This window comes from Diadema setosum, chromosome 14 (genome assembly GCF_964275005.1).
Source record: "Diadema setosum chromosome 14, eeDiaSeto1, whole genome shotgun sequence".
NCBI classification, from domain to species: Eukaryota; Metazoa; Echinodermata; class Echinoidea; order Diadematoida; family Diadematidae; genus Diadema; species Diadema setosum.
This window is the reverse complement of record NC_092698.1, coordinates 32,342,544-32,369,370: the sequence shown is the minus strand read 5'-3', so window position 1 is coordinate 32,369,370 and position 26,827 is coordinate 32,342,544. Positions and strand designations below refer to the sequence as shown.

The 26,827-nt window shown below is 39.2% G+C and overlaps 1 protein-coding gene across 1 annotated transcript; it reads right to left on the bottom strand.

The window, feature by feature from the left end:
* Positions 1-580: 580 nt before the first annotated feature.
* LOC140238293 (uncharacterized) lies at positions 581-26,524 on the bottom strand. Its single transcript, XM_072318229.1, has 8 exons — positions 26,452-26,524; positions 10,761-11,000; positions 8,550-8,779; positions 7,992-8,201; positions 7,213-7,327; positions 5,187-5,998; positions 1,647-4,109; positions 581-793 (listed from the first exon to the last, which is right to left on the bottom strand). The coding sequence occupies exons 1-8, from the start codon at positions 26,522-26,524 to the stop codon at positions 581-583; spliced, it is 4,356 nt and encodes a 1,451-aa protein (XP_072174330.1).
* Positions 26,525-26,827: the final 303 nt, after the last annotated feature.

The window sequence follows — 26,827 nt, the reverse complement described above, 5'->3', positions numbered from 1 at the left end:
TTCGCCAAATACTGACGAAAATTACGTCAAACTACACAAAACTTTTCTTAGTTCCAGTAGTGTTTATAATATTATGTCGGCACATTTTCACACACACACACACACACACACACAAATACTCGGGCATACTTTTGCGTATACCACTAATGTTTACTCCGTGGATACAATGTGTAGTTGCACGTGTATGACGTTCGAAATGCTGTCAACAAAATTATTATTACTATTTTTTTTTACTCTATTAACATTACTCTATAACATTATTGAGGTAAAAGTTTCAAATCTAGCTTACCGTGTCGTCTTACACGTGCGTTTCTGAGAGAACTAGCTACTAGTATTGTCAGGAGGTTATAAGTGATGGAACTGATGAGAGATGGTAAATGCATAAGAGGCAAAGTTCTACGCTAGAGTGAAAATGAACATGGCTGATGAAAAATTTCAATACAAGTACTTAAAGTGGCTCCGTCAGGTACATAGGGCCTAGATAATGGTAATTCAAGGTGAGTACCAAAAAGCAGTCACTATTTTAGTGCGTCGCAAACTGTAACGAGGATTGTTCGAAAAACGAGTGGCGTACATGTATCTAAAAAGTGATGTTCACTATGAATGGACTGTCCGGAATGTGCTTGTCGTTCCACTTGACGGAAATGACGTAGAATCCGGCCAGATTGACCTCATAGACCACCTCGTAGAGATCGTCGCCAGTGAATGTCACGCTCGTCTCGCACACAGTGTGCGGACGCGGTCCGCGAATGAATACCCCCAGGGAGCCCTCTCCAGCGTTGGTCGTCTCAACCTGTCGGATCCAAGGGGGGGGGGGAGGAGAAAGATGAAAGAAAAAAAAATCTTAAACAGATTGTAAGAACATGAGAAATATACTAGTATCTGATGCTTTTTATAATGCAGTTCTCTACAATTAACAACTTGACATGTATGCGATATAGCAAAATTGGACGTACAAAAAGGTAAAAATGCGTGTACATTGTAATTTGGTTATAAGGTAAGATAATCAAGGAATTTTAAAGTTTCACAAAACTAAGATAATCAAGGAATTATAAAGTTTCACAAAACTAAGATAATCAAGGAATTTTAAAGTTTCACAAAACAAAGATATTGGTCAAACGAGATATATCAGCTAAGATGATGGCATCAAATCACAAACTATCCATGCAGTTTAATGCTAAAATGTGGTGTCCCAAATTTTATGTTGTGACTTTCTTATTTCACGTCCCATGCTGATTAGGCCCACTACGACTTCACTTCTGGGGCCGAGACTAAAGTGTCGCGCTACATTCAAAACAGTATTTGACGTACTGGTTTCAATGATAGCATTTACTGTCTGTGTTAAAAACTCACCTTTTTGACAATTGTTGATTACATGTTTGAATTAGAGAAATATGTGATAGATTTTGTTTCATTATTTTGTACACGCATAGAGACTATTTGTATGGTATTATGCGTTTCTAAGAACTGACTATTATTATTATTATTATTTACAAATCTTTTTACGGCGCAAAATGATGCACATTTAAATGAAGAGCCCTAATTATGCATGGGAGTGAATTATAGTTGGCTAAGACTTTAGACATTTTTTTTCATGTAAGCTGTACTTTGTTGCGGAGGTTCAGTTTGTACTTCAGCTAACCTACCTGGAAATTGTTTTTAACTCCCACGATCCCTTCGTGAATTCCTATCCCCATAGCCTGACAGCAGGATGGTCTCACTGTAGAGAAGTGGCTGTCTATAGAGCTCTGCCCGCCGGAGCTCAAGGGGGTGCCGAGGCGAGGCGTATGCCTGCGGCTACTCTTCTTGCTGTTCGTCTCGGCTCCTACCCTCGAGGTAATGCTCGATTTGATGTCGGTCAAGGAAGCCTCCATCTCCTGCTCGAGGGCGTCCAGAGTGGGATGCAGTCTGCCGCCATCCTTGGTTATGAGGTCCCCGTTGAGGGCTGGCATGAACTTGCTGAGGAACTCTCTTATTGTGAAGTCGGGGTCGTTGTCGAGGCTGGCCAGGAGTTTGCTAACGGGAATGTCCTCATTTCGTAAGGGTTGACAGCTTTCCTGGAGGTTGGAAGCTGTAGAACTCGTAGGCTTAGCTTCGTCTTGTAAGTCGGTAACATCGTTTCGTCTCTCGTTCCACTCGACACTTCGTTCGGGCTGACCAGCCGGGGGATTACTTGCCGCAAGAGGCTGTTGCTCGACTGACAAAACGTCCCGAATCTCCTGACTCACGCAGGGAGTCCTGTCCGGACTTTGCTCGATTTCGTGCGAACCGATCACGTGATGAAGATGTGATAGGTCAAAGTTGATCGCGGAAAAGCTGGGTCGTCTGTTAGTTGCAGCAATAATCTCCCGATCGTCGAGTAAGTGTTCGACTTTGAGGTCAGGCTTTTCGGAGAGAATGATTTTTCTGGCCGTCTCCGATGCACTTTCTGTTCGTTTTCTTTTAAAGGCGAAACCTTCTTGATGATCTCCGACGAGGAATTTCGTTTCAGTTTCTCCTCGACGTATGTCAGTCTTTGTCACACTCGGAAATTCCTCTTTCAAGAAGACATCATCTAACTCTGATGTATCTACCATAGCCCTGCCAACTGTATAGTCTTTGTTGACCTGGGACACAGATTTGGTCTTTTCGTCGCTCTGGTGGTTAGCTTGGAATGCGCCAGGAGCATTGATTGAATGTGGCAGCGCGTGAGATGGATCGCGATTAGCAATACTGTAGATATGTCCATTTTCATCCGAAAAACCACTATCAAAAGTTGCTTGTCGCGCTACTGACTTTGACTTAGATCCACGCTTTTGGGTGCCAGCTTGTCTACTGCCCCCAGAGAGTGACTTTTCTAGCGATGGTGTCTTTCCGGGAACTCTCTTCCGTGAAATGACGACCGGCTCGGATTCGTTACTCTTTACAGAGAGTGCAGGGCTAGTTGTCGTAGTTTCTGGAGAGGCTGTTATGTTGTGCGGGGCGCGATCGAAGGACACCTCTGTTTGTTCCCTACGTTTCTGTTTGGTAAAGGCACTGCGTCTGCTTATCCATCCAGTTTCCTTCTTGATGTCGTCAGCAGTGCATTGGGTTTGCTTGTTCACCTTCCGGCGACGAGACTGTGCACTCATCTTTGGTGCATGTCTCTGTGGCTTGGGCGCGTGAAGGTACTCATTGGCTTCCATTATGGTGCTAGCCACAATTGACCCCTTTGCTTCGTGTCTTTCCACCGGCTTCACGGGTCTAAAGCCTTGTTTTCGAAACTCGAAACCGTTGCCGGGATCATCGGGGCGAAATTCTCGTTTACCTCCATTTTCATCTCCTTGTAAACCCTGGTTAGCAGCCCGTGATGTCCTGAGACTGTCATCCAGAGTAGAATAACCTGATTCGTCGCTTGTCTGATCTTTTTGTGGGGACGGTGTCAAGGCACTGCTGGAATTTTCATCTTTAGCGCTTTTAGAAGCATCTACACCAAGTTGCGGCTCGAACTCAATCGTGGTTTGAGGTTCCATTTGCCTGCTGCTCCCATCCCCTTCAACAGATGCGACGTCGAGAAATGTGGGGCTTTGTGTGTCCCTCGAATTATGTTTGCTATCTGAAGAACCAGTAGTGGGAACGTCTTTAGCAATATGCGTAGATTCGTTTGCTTTATTTTGAAAAGAGTCCTTTTTCATCGATGTCAAATTTGCACTGTCTGCGAGGCGTCTTATACCTGTACAATCCAACGCAGACTTGTTGGAAGATTTAACCCCTTCCGGATCGACAGTTTCGAGGTCTTTCCGGTTAGAGAGCTCCTGCATCACTTTATCCATCAACTGCCTTGAAGTGCGGTCGGCAAACCTGTGAATACCCCCAGCGGGAGTGGTCCTGCCAGATGCGGGTCTCACCACCATTGGGGAGGGAGACGGAGACGCGGAAGCGCTGATTCTTCGGTTTAGTCTGTCGTCACAGACAGACATTGATCCGTAAAGGCTACCCTGATCATAGGTCGTTGAGATGGACGACATGCCGGACATACCCATGAACGAGAGCCCTGTGGTGGACATACCGGACATGGACGAAATATCAGCGCTGCTTGGGTATTGGATTTCCTCCTTACCGCCTGCACCACGAATTGTTCGTTTGATCACCTGTTGGCAACGCAGATTGATAGAGAGATAAAAAGATGGGGAAGAGGGGAGAGATAAAGGATGAGGTTGTGCAAACAGATACACGTAAATACGGGGTATATGCAGTCGGAATATGACTGAATCCAAGGTACCTTTGTTTTTATATGAGACAGCAAAATATATTGAATAATATGTGTTGCTTCATTGTCTCAAAGGCTGTTTTTCCTTATCGAGATGCTCTGTAAGAGAGAAAAAAAAAGGCACGATGTAGCTTAGATGTCATTATGCATATTTGCAGTTAGGAATCATTATGATTGGTTGTTTATTTACGATTGTTTATTTGGGTTTTTTTTTTGTTATAAAGCATTTAAAAGCACAGTTCTCCAAATTCTTGTATATCATTATTGTTTTACATGGGATTTCGATTCAAAACTGCGACGTTTTAGACAGGCATATAACGGCCCAAAATCATATAAGCATGTCGAATTTTGCGTTGAATACAATATTGAAGCAATGGGGTCTATGTACATTTTAAACTTTTAACATTCAAGACTGAACCCAGCCACGTGACTAAAGGCATCAGCGTTTCAACATCATTTATCTTCTGTCTAGAGTCGTATGTACATAGTTCTTGCCTCTCCATGTGAAGTATACGAATGGGTAAATTCTTTGAGATTGATAGGGAATTTGTATCATTAGGAGATCCTCTAAAAAGATGTACGAACAAGATACAGTGCATCAAAATTGATGAATTGGATACGTCTGATACTGCGCACACGCAAAGTATCGGGATTGTAACTTCCTCTTTACGAGTAGAAGTGGTATCCTATGGATGCATTAGTTGTGATGTTCTGACATTAAATACCTCATTTTTCACTCTTTGAGATGTAGTGTAATATTCTTACTACAATTACGGTACAACATAATGACATACACAACACTGCACAACTTGACTTACTAGGCCTCGAATATCGAGCAATTTATTAATTGCAAGACAGCTCAGTTATCATCTGAGCCATCTCGGCGACCTATTGGCATATTTTTCTTGCATTCAAAAAGTCCGTTTTCACTATCATAATCCTACAAACATTTTTTTACCTTTCGTCTGGTACGCACTGTCCCAGACTTGTCACCGCCACTTCCTAGGATGGAACTACTCCTGTGACTCATCGAACTCCGGGATGACGATGTGCTTGTTAGCAGCGGTCCATGTCGCGAGTTTATGAAGGAAGCTGCTCTCCCGACCCCATACGGGAAGAAGACGTCACTGTCCATACTTCTCTCCGTACTGCTCATCAGCATGCTGCTGCAGCGGCTGTCGTAGGGCGAGGCAGTTCCACCGCTCTCGTAGGATTCACGCAGAGTGTTGACGTGGGATTGGCGGCAGAAAGATTGTCGCCGCCGAGCACGGGCTTTCAGATTGGGGACTGTGTCGGGCTCCGAGTGCAAGGAGGAATCTCTGCTTGATATCGGCGGAGGGCGACCAACCTCTCGTCCGTCCTGGCCTTCAATGTCGAGACTACCCATAAGCTCGGTTCTTTTCTTCTCGTCCCTGAAACACACGATTCGGGAGGGGTGTGCCGGGTCACTTGCTGGATAGTGCCTATCTGCTTGTGACGCTCGCGCAGTGAAAGGGCTATTGCGCACGTGCTCACCTCCCCACGTGACCGTGATCTCGTGATTCCCGCAGGACCGGGGCACATAGCTGACTTCGTAGTGACCCTCCCGCACGCACTGGTACTCGCACGGGATCACTCCGCCTCCTGGGGATGCATTCGAAGACGAAGAGGCCGCTGTTTCCTCCACCCCCGATGCAGCGCTTTGATTAGATGACTCCGGATCGTCGCGATGAGGTCGGCCGCCCGGCAAGTGGTTGATTATTTTTCGCCGCACACTCTCACCGCAGGGACCTAGATGTGTAACAGAGATAAGGGGAACTCGTTCAGAGTCGAGAAACTCGGACAAGAATAGAAGACAACACCTATCTCGGCTATTTCTCCTTGACGTTCCCATCATTGGTCGACCGCCAAATGTTACGGAGCCATTGGTCAGTTTGACAAAGTGTCGTTCTTGATCACCAGCAGTAGATTAGAGTCGGCACCCAAAATGATCCGTGCACCTATAGATTTGCATATTGACATCAATGGCTAATTATTTGACAGTGCAGTATTCATAAAATCTTTCAGATAGAATTATCAAGATTCTAAACATGAACAGGACAGTCAGTTCATAATGAGCCATTATGCACAATCGTGATTATTCTCCATTATACTATTATGTGCTTCGTTTGTACCATAATGACAGTCATTATTGCTTGGTATTAAGCCAATGACTTCAGAAGTTCTAAGAGCTACTAGTAAGCATTTTGTCCAAATCTTTCATCGCTTTCAATGATACTTGTATTGTCGAAATTTAAGGGATGATGATGACATAGATAAACAGAATGCACAATGTCGGTATGATTATTTTCATAATCATATTTCCGCATTTTCCCACTTTTTCTTTTGTAATTATAGAATCTGGTAATAGATATAATTGCGTACGTGCGACACCTGTACACCAGCATGGCACAGTTGTTTAGTTATTGCAACATGTCATACCCTCTGTGAAGAAATTATACAATGATAATAAAAAACGCAACTGTTTTCTTTCAACTTCCCACTGACGTAGATGGAAATGGTTTTGGCCGAAGGGGGCGTGCCACTATCGCGCCCTTATCAGATGTCATGCCAAGATAGCGCGTGTAGGAATCAGAACATGACGTCCAGCGGTGAGGGTAATCTTGGTTAGATGTCAAATTCTTCCACCCTTCACCCTTCGTTGTTATGACTCTATTTGTTTATACTGCACTGTAGATCTTATCGAATCACCCACGGCACAATCAAATTCAGGCAATAGTGACTATGATAATTCTTTCTGTGCATCCCATAATAAACTTACAAGTAACTTGGCCGTTGCACGGTGAGATAGTTTTAGACTCAATAAGCACGATATGTTTTGGTACCGTCAGGGTTACAACTGAATAAATTTTCAATGAAATGAAATGAAACTAAATTGAAGCTCATACAGTGATGAGTATGCACTGTTCCATGACACTCCTATATGACTCAGTATATGCGCTAACCTTTGATATAGATGTGTAAGCTCTTTGTGATGAAACGCGGAGTGTAGACATTGAATTTTGCTCGTTTCCCAACTGTGGCCATCACAAGCCCGCTGCCACTTGCTGTACAGTCAATCTAATCAATACGTGCGGGAGAGAAAACAGAAGAGACAGGGAATGAGGGAGAGAGTGATGGGAGATACAGAAAGGGGGTTAAGAGGGAAAGGGGACAGATAAAAGAGACAGTGAGAGATTAAGATGGAGAGACAGATAAACAGGGGATAGTGATAAAGCGATGAAAAGAGCGCGAAAATCATTTCATTTTCATTTCTACTTTTCTGATTTTTTTCATGATTAGAGCGGACTTTTATTTGCTTAGGACGTACATAAGGAAATGCTTGTACAGAAATACATAACACACACACACACACGCACATACATTGCGAAAATGGTGCAACTAGGTTACTTCTCAGTACAGAATAGCAGTCCATATTACACTACGTAAGCATTTCTGGAAATTACCTTTACGTTGGCATTTAAAGCTAAATCAGCTTGTGATAAGATGATAAAATGAGCTAGATATCATGAGCTCACATAAATTCCAACGAATGCCTGAAAAACAATAATCTGTTAAGTTTCAATAGACAATCACGCCATTACTAGATATGAACTCTTCTCTCAAATAAACGCTACTGTATTGTTTGTTTTGTTTGATTGATTGTTGGTCGATGGCTTAATTACGTGATTTTCTTTTTATATCAATGGAGAAGGGGAAGGATACTCTGAGTGTAAAGACCCACCTTATCTGCCTCCATCAGTTTCTTACGCTCCTCGTCGACCACCTCGTCGCTCTGCCGCTGCGACCACGCCCCCTCCCGACTCCAGGGGCCTTTGCGGTCGATGGGGGTCTCCAGGGGAACGGAGCTGGCGTACTTGATGGATAGCACGTACTGCAGCAGTGTACTTTCTTTGATGCGTGACGGATTCGCCATGACTTCGGGATCCATTGGCTGAAAGAACAGAATTACGGAAAAAGACGAGCTACTGATGAAAACAAAATAATGTCAAAGAAGTGACACAAAACTGCGTTGTTGCTGTAATCAATGAAATTGGTATTTATCATCTCCTTCTCCCAGTACATTATATCTTCTTGTACTCCTAGGAGTATTTATAATGTGCAATGAAATGGAACATAAGGTGACGTTAGTCTATGCTATTATGCATGTGTGTGTGTGTGTGTGTGTGTGTGTGTGTGTGTAAATCCACATACTCATAGAGAGTGACCCAAATATTCAGTAACTGTTGCGAATGCATAAAGCTTGCACTTTTTGACACCATAATTATCGTGCCGGACTCACCTCCGCTATACCGAGGGTCTTGCGTACCAGAGTCATCCCCAGGCGGCAATTATTGACCTTGTTCTCTGGCTTGAGGAGATCATATCTCGGACACGTGGAAGGGACCACGGCCTCGATTAGGGCGCAGAGTGTGACCCCGTTGGACCAGCTGTCTTTGAAGTCCTCGACGCCCACTCCCGTCGGTAGCTTCTCTTTGAGCCAGTCGAGGAGCTCCCGCCTAGTCGCTCGGTCTGCACAGAGAAAACAAAAATAAACAATGTGCGGAGGTACAAGTGGTCATTGAAGTAATTAGATACAGAAATGGTCAGCTGACAATTAGAGGGACACCCGAAAGGACGTTCGTAAATTGAAGGTTTAACAGAGACTTAACGAGTTGTGTGTCAATTTGTTGTGGCCGCATGTCATCATTGGCACGTTAATGTGTGTTTTTGTTTGTTTTTTTTTGTTTTTTGTTTTTTTTTTTTGGGGGGGGGGGGAGATGGGGGACCGAATAAAACATTCCAGTCAGCTTCATGTATGCATGATGGCGTCTGGAAGATCGCTATAACTGGAAAATTGTAAACATGAAAAACCGTATAGTTATAGGATGATTTCATCTTGCTTTGTTTTGTTTGTTTTACAATATTAATTAACTATCTGTAAGAAAGATTTCATTGATTGATGTGAAGATAATGTTTTCGGTTTTTTTTAAAGAAACAGAAAAAAGAGGAAAAAAATGGGACAATAATTTGCCCCAGACAATACTGACATCAAGTTAGACCATGATAAATCAAAAACAAATCAAACATTATCATTGTCATAATTAATGTCTCCACGAGAAAGCTAAAATGATAATGAAGTGTGAAGAAGAAAATGAAGTGTGAGAAAAGAACCAACTCGGCAGTTGATATAATATTGCTTTTCACCCCCACTCGTTGAAAAATTTAAACATGCGATATATCATGAAAATGCAACACAGGCCTGATTTTTAATGCAACGTCACGATGCATTTCAGTTGTCAGTGTGAATCTAAATGAACCTTTCCTGTTACCACTTAACCTTTACTTCCCTAATTCAAAGTTACACCCCCACAAGACTGTTGCATCATCTGCTTCTAGTTCTCTTGTCGCCAAAGTCACTAAAAATACAATTTACTTTTGCTCTGTATTTATTCGCCTTGAGTCCTTTATACATTGGATATGGCGCATAATACTGTATAATAACAATAAGAATAATGATGATAATAATAATATCGATTACAATAATAATTATAATAATAACAATATTATTGTTGTTGTTATTATTATCATCATCATCATGGTCATCAAACATCCCCTTACCGTCTGTCAGCTGTTTAGATGAAGGAGAGAGCACGTCTAGTCTCTCGCTTTTTTTTTTCTTTTCTTTTTTTTTAGCTGACTCTCGATCTCATCCTTCCTCTGGGGTTCTGACTCATTTCATTGTTATATTGACATGGTTGATCCTTCACCCGTCACGAAAATAGTTATTTTTGTTGCATAAACTCAGTCTTCAATGTATTTATTGTAATTTTTGGTTAAGTCAGGGGTTTTTTTTATCCTCACTAACATACCGATTTGTTGGTCCTTCACAATGTGTTCATGAAAAAACACATCCGGCATTATAATTTTCCCCCACAGGGTAAAAAAGGTGGAACCGCGAGAAGGAAGAATAGAAGGTAATGTGGGATATTGGGAATGCTTGGACAAGACATCAAGGCTATCAAGCAAACAACAACAACCACATATGTCATAAAGCAAACAACACCGAAACACACAACGGTAAATATGTCCTCGAGGCCAGTTTGTCAGAGCCAAAGCCTTCATACAATACTCATTATCGAGTTCTTGCGATTTTGTCATTCGTCGCCCGTCATGGGCGTTGGTTCGAATTTTACCTGGGTGTTGTGGAGATTGTATGACTTCTTTTCATGTTTCTCCGGCAAATTTATAGTCTGTGGTTACCTGTAGGATTGGGTGGTATGCTGGAAGGCTAATTGATGTTTCACGTTGTTATCTTCCTATTTTTAGTTCTGTTTAGCTACGAAGACTGAACCACGCTCTAGACCGATCAAAGGCCAAGAAGCAATAAAAGACAAAGAAGAACGAAACTTGTTATGAAAGGGATTGTAAGTTGGTCGACGACCAGAGAAGGATGAAACGGGAAGAAAAGGTAATGACAATGAAGTAGAACAAGACGTTAAAAGGTACCGACCTGTCTTAAAAGTATTTCGTAGGCGCTCCAGTAGGGACGGTTGGTAGGTAACCGTGTGGTAGTGCTGGTATGTCAGGAGACGACGGGGTTGCTTCCTGGTCGCATGCGCCAAGAGCCATCGGGCAAGCAGAGAGATGGGATTGAACCTAGCGAGGTAGCCGATGACTGCGACGATATACGCCACCAACGTCGCCATACCACTTGCAGCATTTTGACCAAGGAACCTCAGGCCTTCCCATACTACAATAAAAACAAGATTTAAAAAAAAAAATGATTTAGAAATAGGCTGGCTGTTGAAAAGCGCTGATTAGGATGGTACCCTATACGCCTCTTTATATTTCATGTTAGAAAAGATTCGTCAACTTGACGACTTTGCTTTGAAACAATATATAATATGTCTGTACACTTGAGGTCTTTTAGACATGTTAGAGAATGAACGAGATGGACAGTAACTCATCATCCATCACCAATGATATAGTATCGACGACCTAGAACACTACCTATGCGTTGCGGTAGGCCAGCCTCTAATTAAGCTATAGCTGATTTCTCATTATTCGCTGCAGAGGTTAAGTAGAGGGGAAGAATGTATCATGGATTTATCAGTGATTACGGGACACTTTTGTTGTCAGCCCCAATTTTGTTTATATTTGAGAAGGTCTTCTCCTGTTTTGTGGGACCAGAACTCGGGATTTAAAGTATAAAACGTAGATCGAGTAACAATGCCCGTGAAAAATTTATTATTCGGATATCCGCCATAATTCAACAAGGCATTTATATGAATGATTCAGTGGAACCAGCTCAGTCGTCAAGGTCCGACGTGAATTAGATGGCTCTCCTAATCTCTCATCATGTATATATTACATTCATAATTCGACAGAGAGAAGTTTTTGTGACTCTCGTCAAAATATTGCAGAGAATTATGAACTTTGGCATTCTGTGAAGTGGAGGAAGGCAATATTCTGGACATCGATTCAGTAAAAAATTTAACCTACTGACCCTGAAGAATGATTTTGTTGATTGAAACTACAGATATCACTGATTGTGATTCATACCCCAGCCAAACACCGCTCACTGTGGAAAGTAGTAATTAATTTTACTTACACACATATATCCCAACGAAAACTATGTAAATCTCTGATGAAACAAGAAGTTATGCAATCTACAAGATTTCTGTGCCACTTTGCATTAGAAATGGTGTTACCGTGGCGAGGGGTTATTCAACATTGACATCTTATTGGAGTCACATTTGCTGAATTTAATTTTAAAAATTGCCCAACACGCACGTGTGTCTGGCATATCTACATTACTTTGATTACTGTGGAAATTCATGTTTACCAAATTTCAAGTTAATAACTGACAAACTTACAAGATTATTTTAAAGAAAAAAATGAGTAACCAACTGACCATCTAACCGCTCGCCCCGTATATATCTATATCTATCTATATGTATATATATCTATATATATATATATATATATATGTATATATATATATATATATATATATATATATATATATATATATATATATATATATATTTACAGTATCCAGTAATTATACTCCCATACTCCCTTACACATTTTGTGTGTGCGGGGTATGTGATATTTTGTAAGCAAGCGCAAATGTCCTTAGGACACTGTATCAGATTATCTCCTTACATTTTCTCTCCTTTTTTCCGCTTTCATTCAAATTTTCTGCGAACCGTTTCGATGATTTTATACAGTGCAAGGCATTCCCTTGGGCAAACGTTTCTTCCAAGGTCCAAGCGGGTAGATAGTCGCTGACTTTGAAATACAGTTAATTGAGAAAAGCGACTGCTGTATGCATCAGCCTACTCATATAGCAGGCAGTAGGCATGGTAGGAGAGATGCTACTGCACAGACACAGGCAAAGCAAAGAGAGTCCATATGAGACGATAATATAAATAGGGAATGATCACGACTGCTATATATATATATATATATATATATATATATATATATATTTTTTTTTATTTTTTTTTTTTTTAAATCTCGTAAGGTGGTAGATGAGACTCTCTATTCAACCCGGCTTCGAGAGCGTCTCATCTTTCACCGAATACAATATTTTGTTACATTGCATGAGCAAGGATCATTCACTATTTGTTTTATACAACAGCTAAAAAAATTAAAGAGTTGAGACCAAGTAAAGACAGAATTATAAGATACAGTAATGGCAATCATTTAGTTTTTTTCAGGAAAAGCAAATGATGCAGTACGTTGTGCGAGGAAGCAATCGGTTCAAATTATCGATAGTATAGTAGTATACAACCATGTATTAACAGTTGCTTATTGAGCACCTACACACCACACCAATTTGATGAACGTCAGTGGTCTATTGAATTAAATATAATGAATGCATATGATGCATGGTAAGTCGCATTGACACGAAAAAATCTGGATCTAATGATGATAATAATAATAATAGAGTCTTGTAATGCGCCATGTCTGTCACACAGTGGCACTCCAGGCGCAGAAAGGTAAGACCTCCTCCCACATTGCTTCATTCAGGAAAAGATCCCAATTGAAAGAAAGCACAGTTACTGAAATAAAAAGGTCTTGAGTTCCCTCTTGAACAGAGGGAAAGAGGTCTCCATTCTCAGTTTCAATGGCAGTGAGTTCCAGAGAGAAGAGCCAGACTGGGTGAAAGTTCTATTGCCCCACGAGTGATGAGTACGGGGAACTCGAAGGGTGTGAGCAGTGGATGAACGAAGAAATCTAGTTGGTTTGTTTGAAATAGTTCCTGAAGGTAACTGGGTGCTGTGCCATGTAAAGAACGGAAAACCAGGATCAAAATCTTGTAGACAATTCGCTTGTCAACCGGAAGCCACTGTAATTTATGGAGGACGTGAGAGATGTGTGAAGTTTTCCCCGTTAGAGTTACCAGTCTAGCAGCAGAGTTCTGGAGCAGCTGGAGGCGATGTATTTGGTAATCTGGTAGGTTTATCAGGATCCCATTGGCAAAGTCAAGACGAGAAGATATAAGAGAGTGAACCAAGCATTCAGTTGTCTTAGGAGAGAGATACTTACGAATGTGCGATAAATTTCGCAACTGAAATCTCACTCCTCTACAAACAGTGGAAATGTGGTCATTGAAAGTCATACCTGAATCAATGACAACACGCAGGTTTCGGCATTTTTTGTTAGGATGGATATCCAAGTCTCCAATTCGGATGGTAAGCAAAGGAGACACCTTCTTCAGGTTAGATTTGGAACCGAGAAGAATGAATTCTGATTCACTGTCATACAGTTTCAGATTATTCTGGGACATCCATTCCTTGACATCTGTTACACATTTTTCCAAGCATAGATTGAAGAGGAGAGGTTTTCATCCGTTGGGTTAAAAGATATATACAACTGAAAGTCATCGGCATATGAATGAAAATTGATGCCATGAGAACGGATGATATTGCCAAGAGGCTGTGTGTACACAACAAACAGAAGTGGTCCACCTACAGATCCCTGTGGAACTCCATGTGAAAGAAGAGTTTGAGGAGAACAGACGCCATTAACAGAGACACGCTGATGTCTGCCATGAAGGTACGAGCTGAACCACTGAAGTGCTTGTGATGTGACTCCAAAGGATTCTAACCTCTTGATCAGGATTGAGTGATGAACAGTGCCAAAGGCACCTGACACATCGAGGAGAACAAGTGCAGTAACTTTGCCCTTGTCCATTTCTCGCAGAATGTTGTCACAAAGACTCACCAAGACAGTTTCAACACTATGGTTACTCCTGTATGCTGACTGGTGGCTATCAAACAAGTGTTATCGTCAAGATGTGCAGTGAGTTGATCAAAAGCAACACGTTCCAAAATTTTTGAGATGAACGGTAGATTAGATATAGGTCTGTAGTTTTGAAGATCATTGTGGTCCAGTCAAGGTCTCTTGAGTGCTGGTCGTACATCTGCAACTTTCAGAGCAGCAGGGACAACACCACTCTCAAAACTTGAATTTATGATATCAGTGATAGTAGGTACAACAAATGACAGAAACTTCTTCAGGAGATCAGTGGGCATTGGGTCAAGATTACATGTTTTTGTTGAAGATTTCTTTATAATAGATTTCACATCATCTGAGGTAACAGGTTTTAACTGATCCAGTGTAGAACAAGGAGTTGAAGAATGTATTGATGCTGAATGGACTTTGCTTGTGTCTGGCGTCAGACTGTCGCAAATTGCTGATATCTTATCCTTAAAACTATCACTGAACTTGCAGGCCAGCTCATTCACATCACTGTGGTCAGGGAGCACATATGTTTTCTTTCGATTAAGAAGGTCATTAGCAAGGCGATACAATTTTCTTGAGTCCTTTGCACAGTCAGCAACCAAGTTTTTGTAGTATGCCTGTTTTGCAGATCGAATCAAAGACTGCACTTTCCCACGGTAAGCCAAATACATCTGACGATGAACTTCAAGCCCAGAGGACCTCCACTGCCTTTCCAAGTTTCTCCGGACTCGTTTTTCCCGAGTGATATCCTTATTGTACCACTGAGTGTCTGTCCTAATGCGAACAACCTTTGATTTCTACCTGAATCTATTACAGAAAAAGTCCCTTTCTTCGATGCTTGCATAACAGGTCACTGCAACTAAATTCAAACATGACACGAGATACACAATTGCAATGAACCATCAAAATACAAAGGATATGATATCAAGACAAATTTAGATATTGACATTAACATATACATAGTATTTAAGCGAAGTATGTATTTCATTGCTTTCAAGAACGGAGTATTTTACTCCAGGTGTAAATTTTTGGCTGAAGAGATTAAACTTGATAGAATCCTAATTTGTGTGTTATTAATTGGTTCACAAAACGGGTGTGAGTCGATATCTAACACAAAACTGCAAATGAACTAGGCGCTGAACGCGTTCAACTTAACCCCATACAGCAGGCGAATCCGCGGCAGTGCGTATTTCGACCTGTTGAAAATAATTATGTGTTTCATGATTTTCTTATCATCGCTTGTGAGCTACTGGCCATGTACTAGTAAACTATTCGTAGCCGAAACTTTGTGAACACAACAGCATACCCAGAATCCAAACCAAAACAGAGTAATTACATATAGTTAAAATATAGCACGAAACAAAACAAATTTAGATGGCAACGTGGCTTTACTCTACCAAGAAAGCCCCTGAGAAAATTATTCAATAAAAGTTCACTACACTCATATATGAATGCATGTTGCTGGCGCCGATTCACTCCAGTTGCCATGGTGATATGTGGTTGTCGTTGGCGCGTGCTATCGACCGAGAGTCTTTGTCAGACGATGCATCTTAGAAAAAAACAACATAGGGTAGTTTGTTTGTTTGTTAATTTTGCTTTTGTTTTCTTTTGGAAGGGGATTTTCAGTTCTTTACGACAGAAAAAAAATCATTGACGTGAGCAAAAGTCCGTTCTCTTTCATTCTCGGAGGGCGCTGATCTCCCTTGTGAGGGAATTTCTTGGAATAGTGAAGGAGAATGAAATGGCAAGAGTAGACATTTTACACAAAAACACGAGCATTTGGAATACAATGTATGAGGAAGTTTAGGGCGTGATCTTATAGGGTATTGGCCCTAACTCATACTCACAGCTTCTTCTCCGCATAATTACTCATGGAGAGTCAATGAAATGAAAGTAAGGTTTAGGATGTATTTTGCTTTTGTATTTATTTTTATAAATAAAATGTATTATATCATAATGTTATATAAGTAATTATGTTCACTATGATAGCGGCAGATAAATTTAAATGGCCTGTTGAAAAGAACGAAAATAAAAATGTAAGTATCAGTATATGGTAACTCCATAATCCGTAAATACTCGGTATACATTTATATAAAATTGCGACAATGAAAACAATATATATTTGTGTGCATGTGTGTGTGTGTGCGTACGTGTGTGTATGTATTTACTCCGTGAAGGGATACGATTTCTGTTCTGACTATACAGGCAGTGGCCAAGAAAGAATCAATGAATGAATAAGATGGATAAACCGTCATATTTAAACCAAGAGCTAGAGTCAAAAGCAATCAACTGTTTGCAAAGTGAGAATTGTTTGTCTGTTTCTTTCGTTTTGTTGTCTGTCGTTTTTTAGCAGATCAATACACTCTATATATCTCATAAAGTCAAAAAGCCTATTATCAAATCGTTTTCTTATCCGTGTCTTGGAATGACTATTGGTCCCACTTTTTTTTTTCTACGTAAACACTTACACTTTGAATATTTGTATACAAGAATAGAAAGATAATGGACTCATTTGCGCGGAAAAGGTTAGATTTATCACCCAGAAGCTGAAGCCTATACATTAAGATAAAGCATGCTGACAATATAAATTGACACAAACGACTCATAACAAGTCAAGACGAAAATATAGCAGAAAGCCAGAGATAAAGAGATGTAAAGATGAATAGGCCATATTCCTCTTCCTTAAGTATAAACATGATAAATGAAATCGCACACAAATCGGCGATACTTCCCTTCTCGATTTATCATCTTCTTGTATTTCATTTTTAACGACGTGCCTTTATCACGTCGACTGAATAAAGACCAAAATTGTGGATGCTAAAGATGTAGGCTCGGTCATCCTAAATATATCCCATCTTCTGTCTACACGGTGTGATGCTTTTTGTGTTGTCATAGATGTCTGGATTGATGTCACGGTGATATATGCCAAAAATAAGACTGCAGTAACCATGGTAACGACAGTTCCTAAGGATGAATTGATGCAATAATTATGTGCGCTGCCGTCCTCAAGCAAACAAGAACTTCATTCGAATAATTGTGTTTCATGAACATCTCACTGACAAAGAGCACGAGTAAACAATCTCTTCCGAGTCTTTTTATTTTTGTGTGTATGTGTGTGTGAGTGTGTGTGTGTGTGTGTGTGTGTGTGTGTGTGTGTGTGTTCCTCTAGCATTTTGCATAGCCTGTAATAACTGTCACTTCATTCTTGGCATATGGCAAGATTTGTCTCTTCTTTTACATCTTATCCGTTTGCACAGACAATTTAAAAATGCTAGAGAACCGCTGCTGGTACGCTGTCAGATGCATCGTCACCTTTGAACACAAGGGACGTCTTTATACCAGCTACATCATGCAACGTTTCTATGGAAACAGGAACGAAATCGTGCTGCAATCATCTTCATCATCACACACACCACAAGATAATTGCTTGCGCACTCGCAAGCGGAGCCAAAAAAAAAAAAAAAAAAACATTGGGCAACAAGTATCGTGGTGACTTGCAGCGAGGTCGCTAGCTGGCGTTATTCAGGCTGAGTGAGGGCTGACTGTGTGCATGCTGGCGTCATCCGCATGACATGTGCTAAAACGGAGAAAAAGTTCTCGTCCGCCAGAATACACAATAAAAAAACACAAAATAATCTACTTGTCTAGAGGTATTCATATTGAAAAATGGAGAGAGAAGAGAAGATAGAGTGAGAGGAAAAAACAGATAAGGATCAAATGCCAGGACATAGATAGGAGAGTACAAGGCAGGAAGAAAGACAGAAGAACCGGGGAGGAAAAGGGAGGAAAATTGACGAGTGAAAAAGAGAAAGAAAGAGCAGAAAAGAGAATTGAAGAGAAGAGAGGAGATGAGAGGACAAGATAAGAAAACAGAGGAGTCAAGGGGAAAAAACGGCTCGTGGTCTTGTGAATCGATTGTGATTTGATAATTTGCCTGTCATACTAATTGCGAAATTAATCAAATGTGCCCATAAGAGTAATGTCTATATAATATGGTTATTCATGTTTATGATTCGTTTCTTATTACGAAAGTTACACGGCCAGATAAGGTAAGGAAGATTGTATGATATCAGAAGAACACACTTTATTATCCATTATTCACTCAGATGGACTACAAACAGCTCAAAAACAAATTGAAACAAACAAAACAAAACAAGTCAAGGTTGTCCCAAAAGAATGCTCTTAAAACGTTCTAACAAACAAAAACAAGGTAGTAAACCTAGATTCGTGGCTTTATACAATTTTCTGGTTTCTGTGAACACAATTTACAAGACATACCAGTAATTATCATATCGCATTCAAATTTATACTGCTGCGTTTTATTCCAAAGGATGTTAATCTCAAACTTATTTCCTCTCTTATCAAAATATGCTCCAATACCAATATACTACACTGCATAGTATCGCTGATAGTCCTCGACTCCGATGCCGCCTTAATTGTACATATGAATATGGCAGCAGGTCCACATAATAATAATAATTATTATTATTATTAAGTTTATTATTATTATTATTATTATTATTATTATTATTATTATTATTATTATTATTATCATCATTATTATTATTATCATTATTATTATTATTATTATTATTATTATTATTATTATTATTATTATTATTATTATTATCATTATTATTATCTTTTTGCTAGGACACATGGTGATGATTTCAATGATGGAAATGACCAGCTTCATGATCATCACAACGAGAATACCACTTAAATTTGATAATGGTAATGTCTCATTATCTTACAATCTGATACCCATCGCAGTTTGAAAAAAATTTAAAGGCGTCAACTTGTCTTTGTAATGTGATTTATAAAGAAAGACTATGCATGACTACCAAAATAACTATGGATCCACTCTGCAGGATTCATCGGAGAGTCCTACAAGAATGACTCAAGGCATTTTTATCGAAGTTAGGACTAATATTGAAATAGGAGCCTACTTTGTTCTCTCTATTCCTTCTATGTGCATTTTTTTAAATATTTTTCTTTCCCCTCCCCCCCCCCCCCCCTCTCTCTCTCTCTCTTTCTGCCTTTCGCTTTCAAAATGTATTTCCGGTATAATCAAGAGTTACCCGAGACAGCTAACGTTGAAATGTTGTCTGAAAATAAGTACGGGGTGCTGCTTGGAAGCCTTAAAGTGGATGAACCCATCTGCCCGGCAGTGATCAGGAATGGCCGAGGATGATTACAGGACGCCCCATTGATAATTTGATTTTAGGTCAAACGGCTGGCTATAATTCTATTGCCTGACTTCATGGGCCGAGAACCAATTCTTCCCACCTTGTGGACCAGGTCAAATATGCACGGGTGTGAGCAGGAAAAGATCACGTGCATCCGGATTGAAGCAAAAGACAGCATAGCTTTCGGGAAAGTGAATCAGTTGGGAAGTGCAGAGTACGGGATTGCGCCCCTGTCAGAATAAGTAATCGCTAGAGGAGAAGGCACTGAAGGCACTGATAATAGGGGTTAATGGAACCAAAGAAGAAATCATCAAAAAAAAAAAATTGTTAAAACATTCAATAAATAATCATTATACCATAATCAATATTTATTTAAAACGTGTAACTCAATTGACGGCATAATTTTCTAAATCTTTCAAAAGAGGGGCAAGTTTGTAAGAATACTGGTAAGGTGTTGAATATTGCACTTCCCTGGTAAGAAAAAGATGTTCGCATGTATTCTGTCCGTGGTGTAGGCACAAAGAGGGGGCTGTTGACTGCGTATCTTGTGAGGTAGTACACTGGTCTAATGGCAATGAGTGGTTTTAGATAAGCCGGCACTCTGTCATTTAAGATCTTGTAAACCATTATACATTGTTGGTATTTAAGTCTTTGTTCGATTGATTGCCACCGAAGCGTTTTCAACAGAGGAGAAGAAGAGGAAAATTTGTCGGCATTTAAGGCCAGCCGAGCAAACTTATTCTGGCATCTCTGCAATCGTTGCGTACATGTTTTAGTCTTGTTGCCCCAGACCGTACAGCAATAATCCAGATAAGGAACAACTAAAGAAAAATACAAATCAATTAATATTTTCTCATATCATACCACAACACATTATATCAACATTTATACAGTATTATGTTCCTAGATGACACGCTATTCTCCATACCAGTCTCGACATAACGATGATGGTCTCGCGCTTGTACAGCACATAGTAACAAAAGTATGTGAAAATTATTGACCAGCTAGTGTCAACATAGACAAACAAACAGTGGGGGCGCTCTCACCTCTTAATGCGTGTCAGTCAAAGTAATATAAAACTAGAATGTTGTGGCGCCCAAAACTCGATAAAGAAATATGAGAGCACAAGTATCTATCGATGCAAAGCACACGCATTATACACATGCAGACACACGATATGATATTATCTGATTTTTACCTCCTTCCAACATGCTTCCCTAGAGGTATTCTCATTATTTTTCTTGAAATGAATTGAATGATTCCTATTTTGGAAACGGAGAACAAGCTCTATGAAGGGAGATAAAGAGAGTCTCTCCATGCACAATAAATACATTGTTCAGACTTCCTTTCACGTCCTGTCTTTTTCAACCTCTGTCAGTGGTGTCTGTAATGATTCCCGGTGGATAAGCTTGAGATGCTTGGGGTAAGAAAAGCCCCTCGATGTGTTTGGATGCGGCCTTAGCGATCAGCCGTTCGCTAATGGATAGCCTCGAAGAAACGAGTAACAGGGGCGAGTCCGTGTAACACAATCCGCTACGGGCAGAGGATGGTGTTTGGTGTCTTGACGTTCATGTCACACGAGAGACGCAGAGCTTGTTCTGATTTTCGTTTCATTTTGTTCTCCTGTTTCTCTTCTTCTTCTTCTCCTTCTTGTTTTAGTTTAGTTCTTTCGTTATTGTCTTTAAGACAAATGACTCGGATCTAATGCAGAACAATCTACCTTCATCCCTGGGAACGTATCTAGGGTTTAACAGATCCAAATGCAACGAACAATAAATTTCCCACTCTATCGTGGATGTAAAGAGATTGGGTCACAAATCTGCAGAGGAAGATGTGTCCAGACTGCAAAAATTACTTCACGAGAGTTGTTTCTGAAAAAAGAAGAAGTGATGTTTACTGCAGTACTTCGTAACGGAACGTAATTTACGGTGGTATAACAAAATAAAATAAAGTATAATATGATATAATATAACAATATAAATAACTAAAACAATATATATATATATATATATATATATATATATATATATATATATATATATATACATATATATATATATGTTATGTTATATACAGCTGTAATTATGCAGCTGTAAAAAAAAATATACAGCTGTAATTATATATGTTATGTTATATACAGCTGTAATTACGGATTGATTGATTACACAGTTATTATAGACTCACGCCAGTTAGATTTATATTAGTATATATATATGAATATATATTTATTAGTGTAGCCATACGAGTGAGTCATTTTTGTATCGTTACAGCCCTGATGAAGGTCCGTTTGGGACCGAAAGCTCGGCGGCAATAAACAGGCACGTTGACCCTAGCTACGTCCACCTTGCTCTTCTTTTCACACTGAATGTAAATGATGAAGGAGCTACACTGGTACTGTAAATGGTCGAGACCCCTTCTCGCAGTCTATATATGTATATATATATATATATATATATATATATATATATATATACATATATATATATATATATATATACTATAAAAAATATAAAAAATATATAATATAAAGATATAATATCATGTGATATTATTACAATATAATTTAAATTCATATCATTATATATAAATATATATATATATATATATATATATATATATATATAAATTCCATGACTTGTTCCTTGTCATTGCTTCTGCTCCAAGTTGTCTTTCTTCCCCCAAGGATCTCGATTCCATTTTCTTTTCCTTTTCCTTTTTTTTTTTGCTTCTTCTTTTTTTGCTCATTGGCCATTCGCAGATTCACACGTAGATTTATTTATGTGGTTTATACGTTTTAAAGTCCAAGTGAAATGAAAATGTATTCCGCCCCGTTTGTACTAAACGAATGAATAAACAAATAAAAGTGTGACCTACGCCACACTTTTATTGAACATTAGTCTGGTGAGTTCGAGATTATGCATGCTATGTATAGTAGTACGCACACTTAATTCAGCAGGAAAAATAAGATTTATTGAAAGCATTGTTATACAAAGCTCAATTTGCCTATAATTGTGAGAATGTTAAGGAAACGGGCTAGGAAAGAGGAAATAAAGAAAACAAGGCAAATAAGTTATGACTTAGTAAACCTACAGGCTGGAGACACAAGAGGAGAAAACTTTGGGAGAAACGGACCACAAATCCCGAGAAGCAAGAGAAAACTGCATCGTAATCCAACATGGAACTAAGTACAAATATTGCATAAACAATGAAATATTGCTTTAAAATATTATATTCATAGAATATTTATATTGAAATACATCAGATTTGAAAGGGAATTTTAAAACTCCTCAGACTTCGCGAAAACGTGAATGAGAGAGTGATTGAGAGATTACTGATTTTCATTTCAACTGAATCCTTGCAGCCTGCACAAGACTTTTGAGGAAAGCTCGTCAAGTCAGATTATTAGCACGGATAATGCAGGGGCTTTGTTGACGCACTAGTTTGCAGACAGTCAGACGATGCAAGAGCGTCGCTGCTTAGTACACCATTATACCAATTGGTATAAAATAGGCTACTGAAAAACATTGGTGCATCACACCAAAAAACAAAGATTTGTAAAGAGATTATCATTTTGGTATCCATTGGTTAGCTTAATTCCACCTGTCAATTGATGTGATTACAAAGATATACAAACTTAAATTGTCTCTGACCACCAGGAAATCCCTAAAGTACAAACGGATATACTGTGACGACTAAAGATAATTTATAGTCCTTCGAAGCACACGGAATAACAGGCTTTCATTATCCCGATGTAAATGCTGCCCATCACTCTCCAATTATAAGGCCTTACTGAGCTATTCCTGTGAGATGTATTCGCCTCACAATGGACGATAGAAAGCAGGATGTATACCCATATATTCTTTGCTGTATTGGGTATAAAAAAGGATGATTTTAAACAAGAATCACGCAGACAGGAATCTCCTAATGCACTGAGTCCTTTTGCAACGTAGGAGCAAGGAGCTTCTTGGTAGGAGAGTGATACACTCGTAGCTGCGAAGAAGCGTACTAGAAATGTACCTTATTTTAGAAATGTTGATATGAATAATCAAAACGTGAATGACCAGAATTATCACTTAAGGGGATATGACACCTGTCGAGCAATCAGGAGGTCGTTGGGTCGAGTCCACAAACTATATAACGAGAAATTTAGTGTCCCTTCCAATTACCCATAAAGTGCAAGAACGGAATATAAAAGAAACCATTTACATGATTGTATGCGTTGCCGCTAAATGCACTCTCCTGTGTCGAATGCTAACAAAATATTGCTAAGCTTCAGAATTTTACTTGATTTCATATTCTGATTTTGTTTGCGCATGATATACTTGTATGTTTATTATTCGATTGAATGTCTAATTCTAACTGCATTTAGCTTGATTTGTATTATTCATGTACATTATGTTCCGGCCATGTATTTTCATGACGTACAAACCCATGTGAAACAACAAGCAGGGCGACTTTCGAAAGCAGTTTTGTACAATGAATCGACTAACACTGCAAAATGATATAGAAAAGTAATTTTTTTATGAATGAATAGATGAATGAATAAATATATCGAGTACTATATGCACATCACTTTCTTATCGTGGCTATTAATACTAAAACGCTGAACGATCCGTGTTTATTCACGTCGGTGTAGGGCAATTTATCAATTAGTTGCGGTAAAGTGAGCCTTACGTCTCAGAGCGCGCTTTTCCACGTAACCTTGGCAATCGTTATCCTCAGAAAGCAATTAGCAAAACGGATATACGAGGTCCTACGAGGGGAGATTTACGTACGCCTTTGCAGATGTGTATCGGACGGGTTCAGAACACTAATTGATAGGGCTGAGGAACCTGACGCATGGGAAATTTGAAAAGGAATTGTGGTTTTTCGTATTTGCTGTCACTCTCTGAGAATGAGATCGTGAATAGGATCCAGAGTGACAGCAAAACTACACACTCTCCATACATAACAGGCAAAACAATCCCCTTCATTCTTTAGGGAAAGAAGGTCATGTTCGAACAACATCCTAAAAATTGATCAAACTTGAGGCGCAAGGAATCGGTTAAATGCCGCTGATTCGTCGAAAGCCATGCAAGGTAGGGTTCCTATCTACGTTTGATATAAAACGTGACAGTGTATATAACGGAGCCACAATGCAGGGACTGATAATGTAAAGGAGGCCCGGAAAACGTCCAACAATCACAAGACACAAGTACTATAGACTTAACAATATATATATATATATATATATATATATATATATATATATATATATATATATATATATATATACATACCTTCCCCCAATATCACATGATCACTCACATCCCGCCACAAGACAGCCACAAGACATCCAGGCAACGCAAACGTCTGCTTAGCAGGTAATCATATTATTTAGTTTATTTATGATATATGTTTGATAATTTTTATTGTATGATATGTTTGTATGCTATATATACTCACTATACACTCATTTCCAGTTATACATTGTTGAATGTGTTGCAAAGTGCCAAAAAATATTGCCAAGTATGTCATGTAACTATTAACTCATGCTCAACTTATATTTAATATATTGTGTAAATGACTTCAGATTTGTTATGCTCAAAAACATATATTTCGTTTCACAAACAGACATTAAAGCTGAGGAAGACCACGGTCGAAAGCTTCACAACTCTGCCGGTTTCATGCGACATCTTCTGTTATCTACATTGTCTCAACTATAATTTCACTGATGACAGAGGCGTGCGGTAGGAATATCAGCATCATCACACTATATATATACATATATATATATATATATATATATATATATATACATACATATATATATATATATGTATATAATTTCATTTCATTTCATTGATTTATTGTCCATAAAATGGAGAACTTTTGTGATTCAAGTGGCATACGATGTACATAGATACACATATAAAACACGCATTTCGGAATGAAGCACAGAAAATAACGACACATATCATTAATTCATACAAAGTAACACAGAGAAACTTAAACTCAGTAACAAAATATACATCCATGACATCCAGTATTGCACCTGTTTTTTTTTTTTATATCTATCCAGACATTATATATAACAGCAGTTGTAAAATACAAGGAAATACAACAGCAAAAAAAAAAAAAAAAAAATAAGGCTGATACAGCACATACAAACAAATATTGACATATCATCCTTAAAAAATCTAAAACAACACTATCAATAAAAAAAGATACCTGTATAAAACTCCCCTTATAGAAACTCTCTCTCTCTCTCTCTCTCTCTCTATATATATATATATATATATATATATATATATATATATATATATATATATATATATAAGTAACAAAGCTGCAACAAAGTTCATGCTGTATTCATCAACGGTTTATTTCTTCACATAAATTTTCGAGCGTCTCGCCGCCCTTTCTCAACTACCTTATCAACATATATATATATATATATATATATATATATATATATATCTTTATCGACAAATTTTCGCTTGATGACACGATTTGGACAAACTGCCCTGAACCATATATTCAACGTGTGCACCGACGAGTCTCTGGTTTACAATGGGAAAATTACCACGCAATCACCTCTGTCCTTGGGTGGATGGTTGGTGATTACGCTGATGCTTGATTATATAGCTTTCCTTTCCACACGGAAATGTTAAGTGAGCAATAATCACGATTCTGTGATATGCAAGGTGTGCCAATAACATAATCATGATTGTTCAAAGAAAGAGAAAAGGAGATGGGATGGGGATATCAACTGACCTTTGATCCGGATGTCGATGGATGGAGGTGTGCGATGATACTGTCTCTTCCGCTTTGGTTTTCCTGTCCCCATCTCAGCGCTGTGACAGTATTGCTATACTCCAAGAAGCTGCAACAAACCCCCCAAAACAGAGCATTAGAATTCAAAGAGAAGCAAATCAAATAAGGGCAAATGTGCAGAATAGAGCTCTTATCATAATGAAGGAAACGTTTTCTGACCTTGCCAATAGAACTATTCATTTGCTTGTTGCATTCTTCCATCTGAGAAGATGGCTGGATAGCCCTTATTCAGCTGCACTAGCTGGTCTTCCATGAAGTCCAGTTAAATAAGATATGAGGTTGGACCACTTCACCGGGTTATGCACCCTGTTCTTTG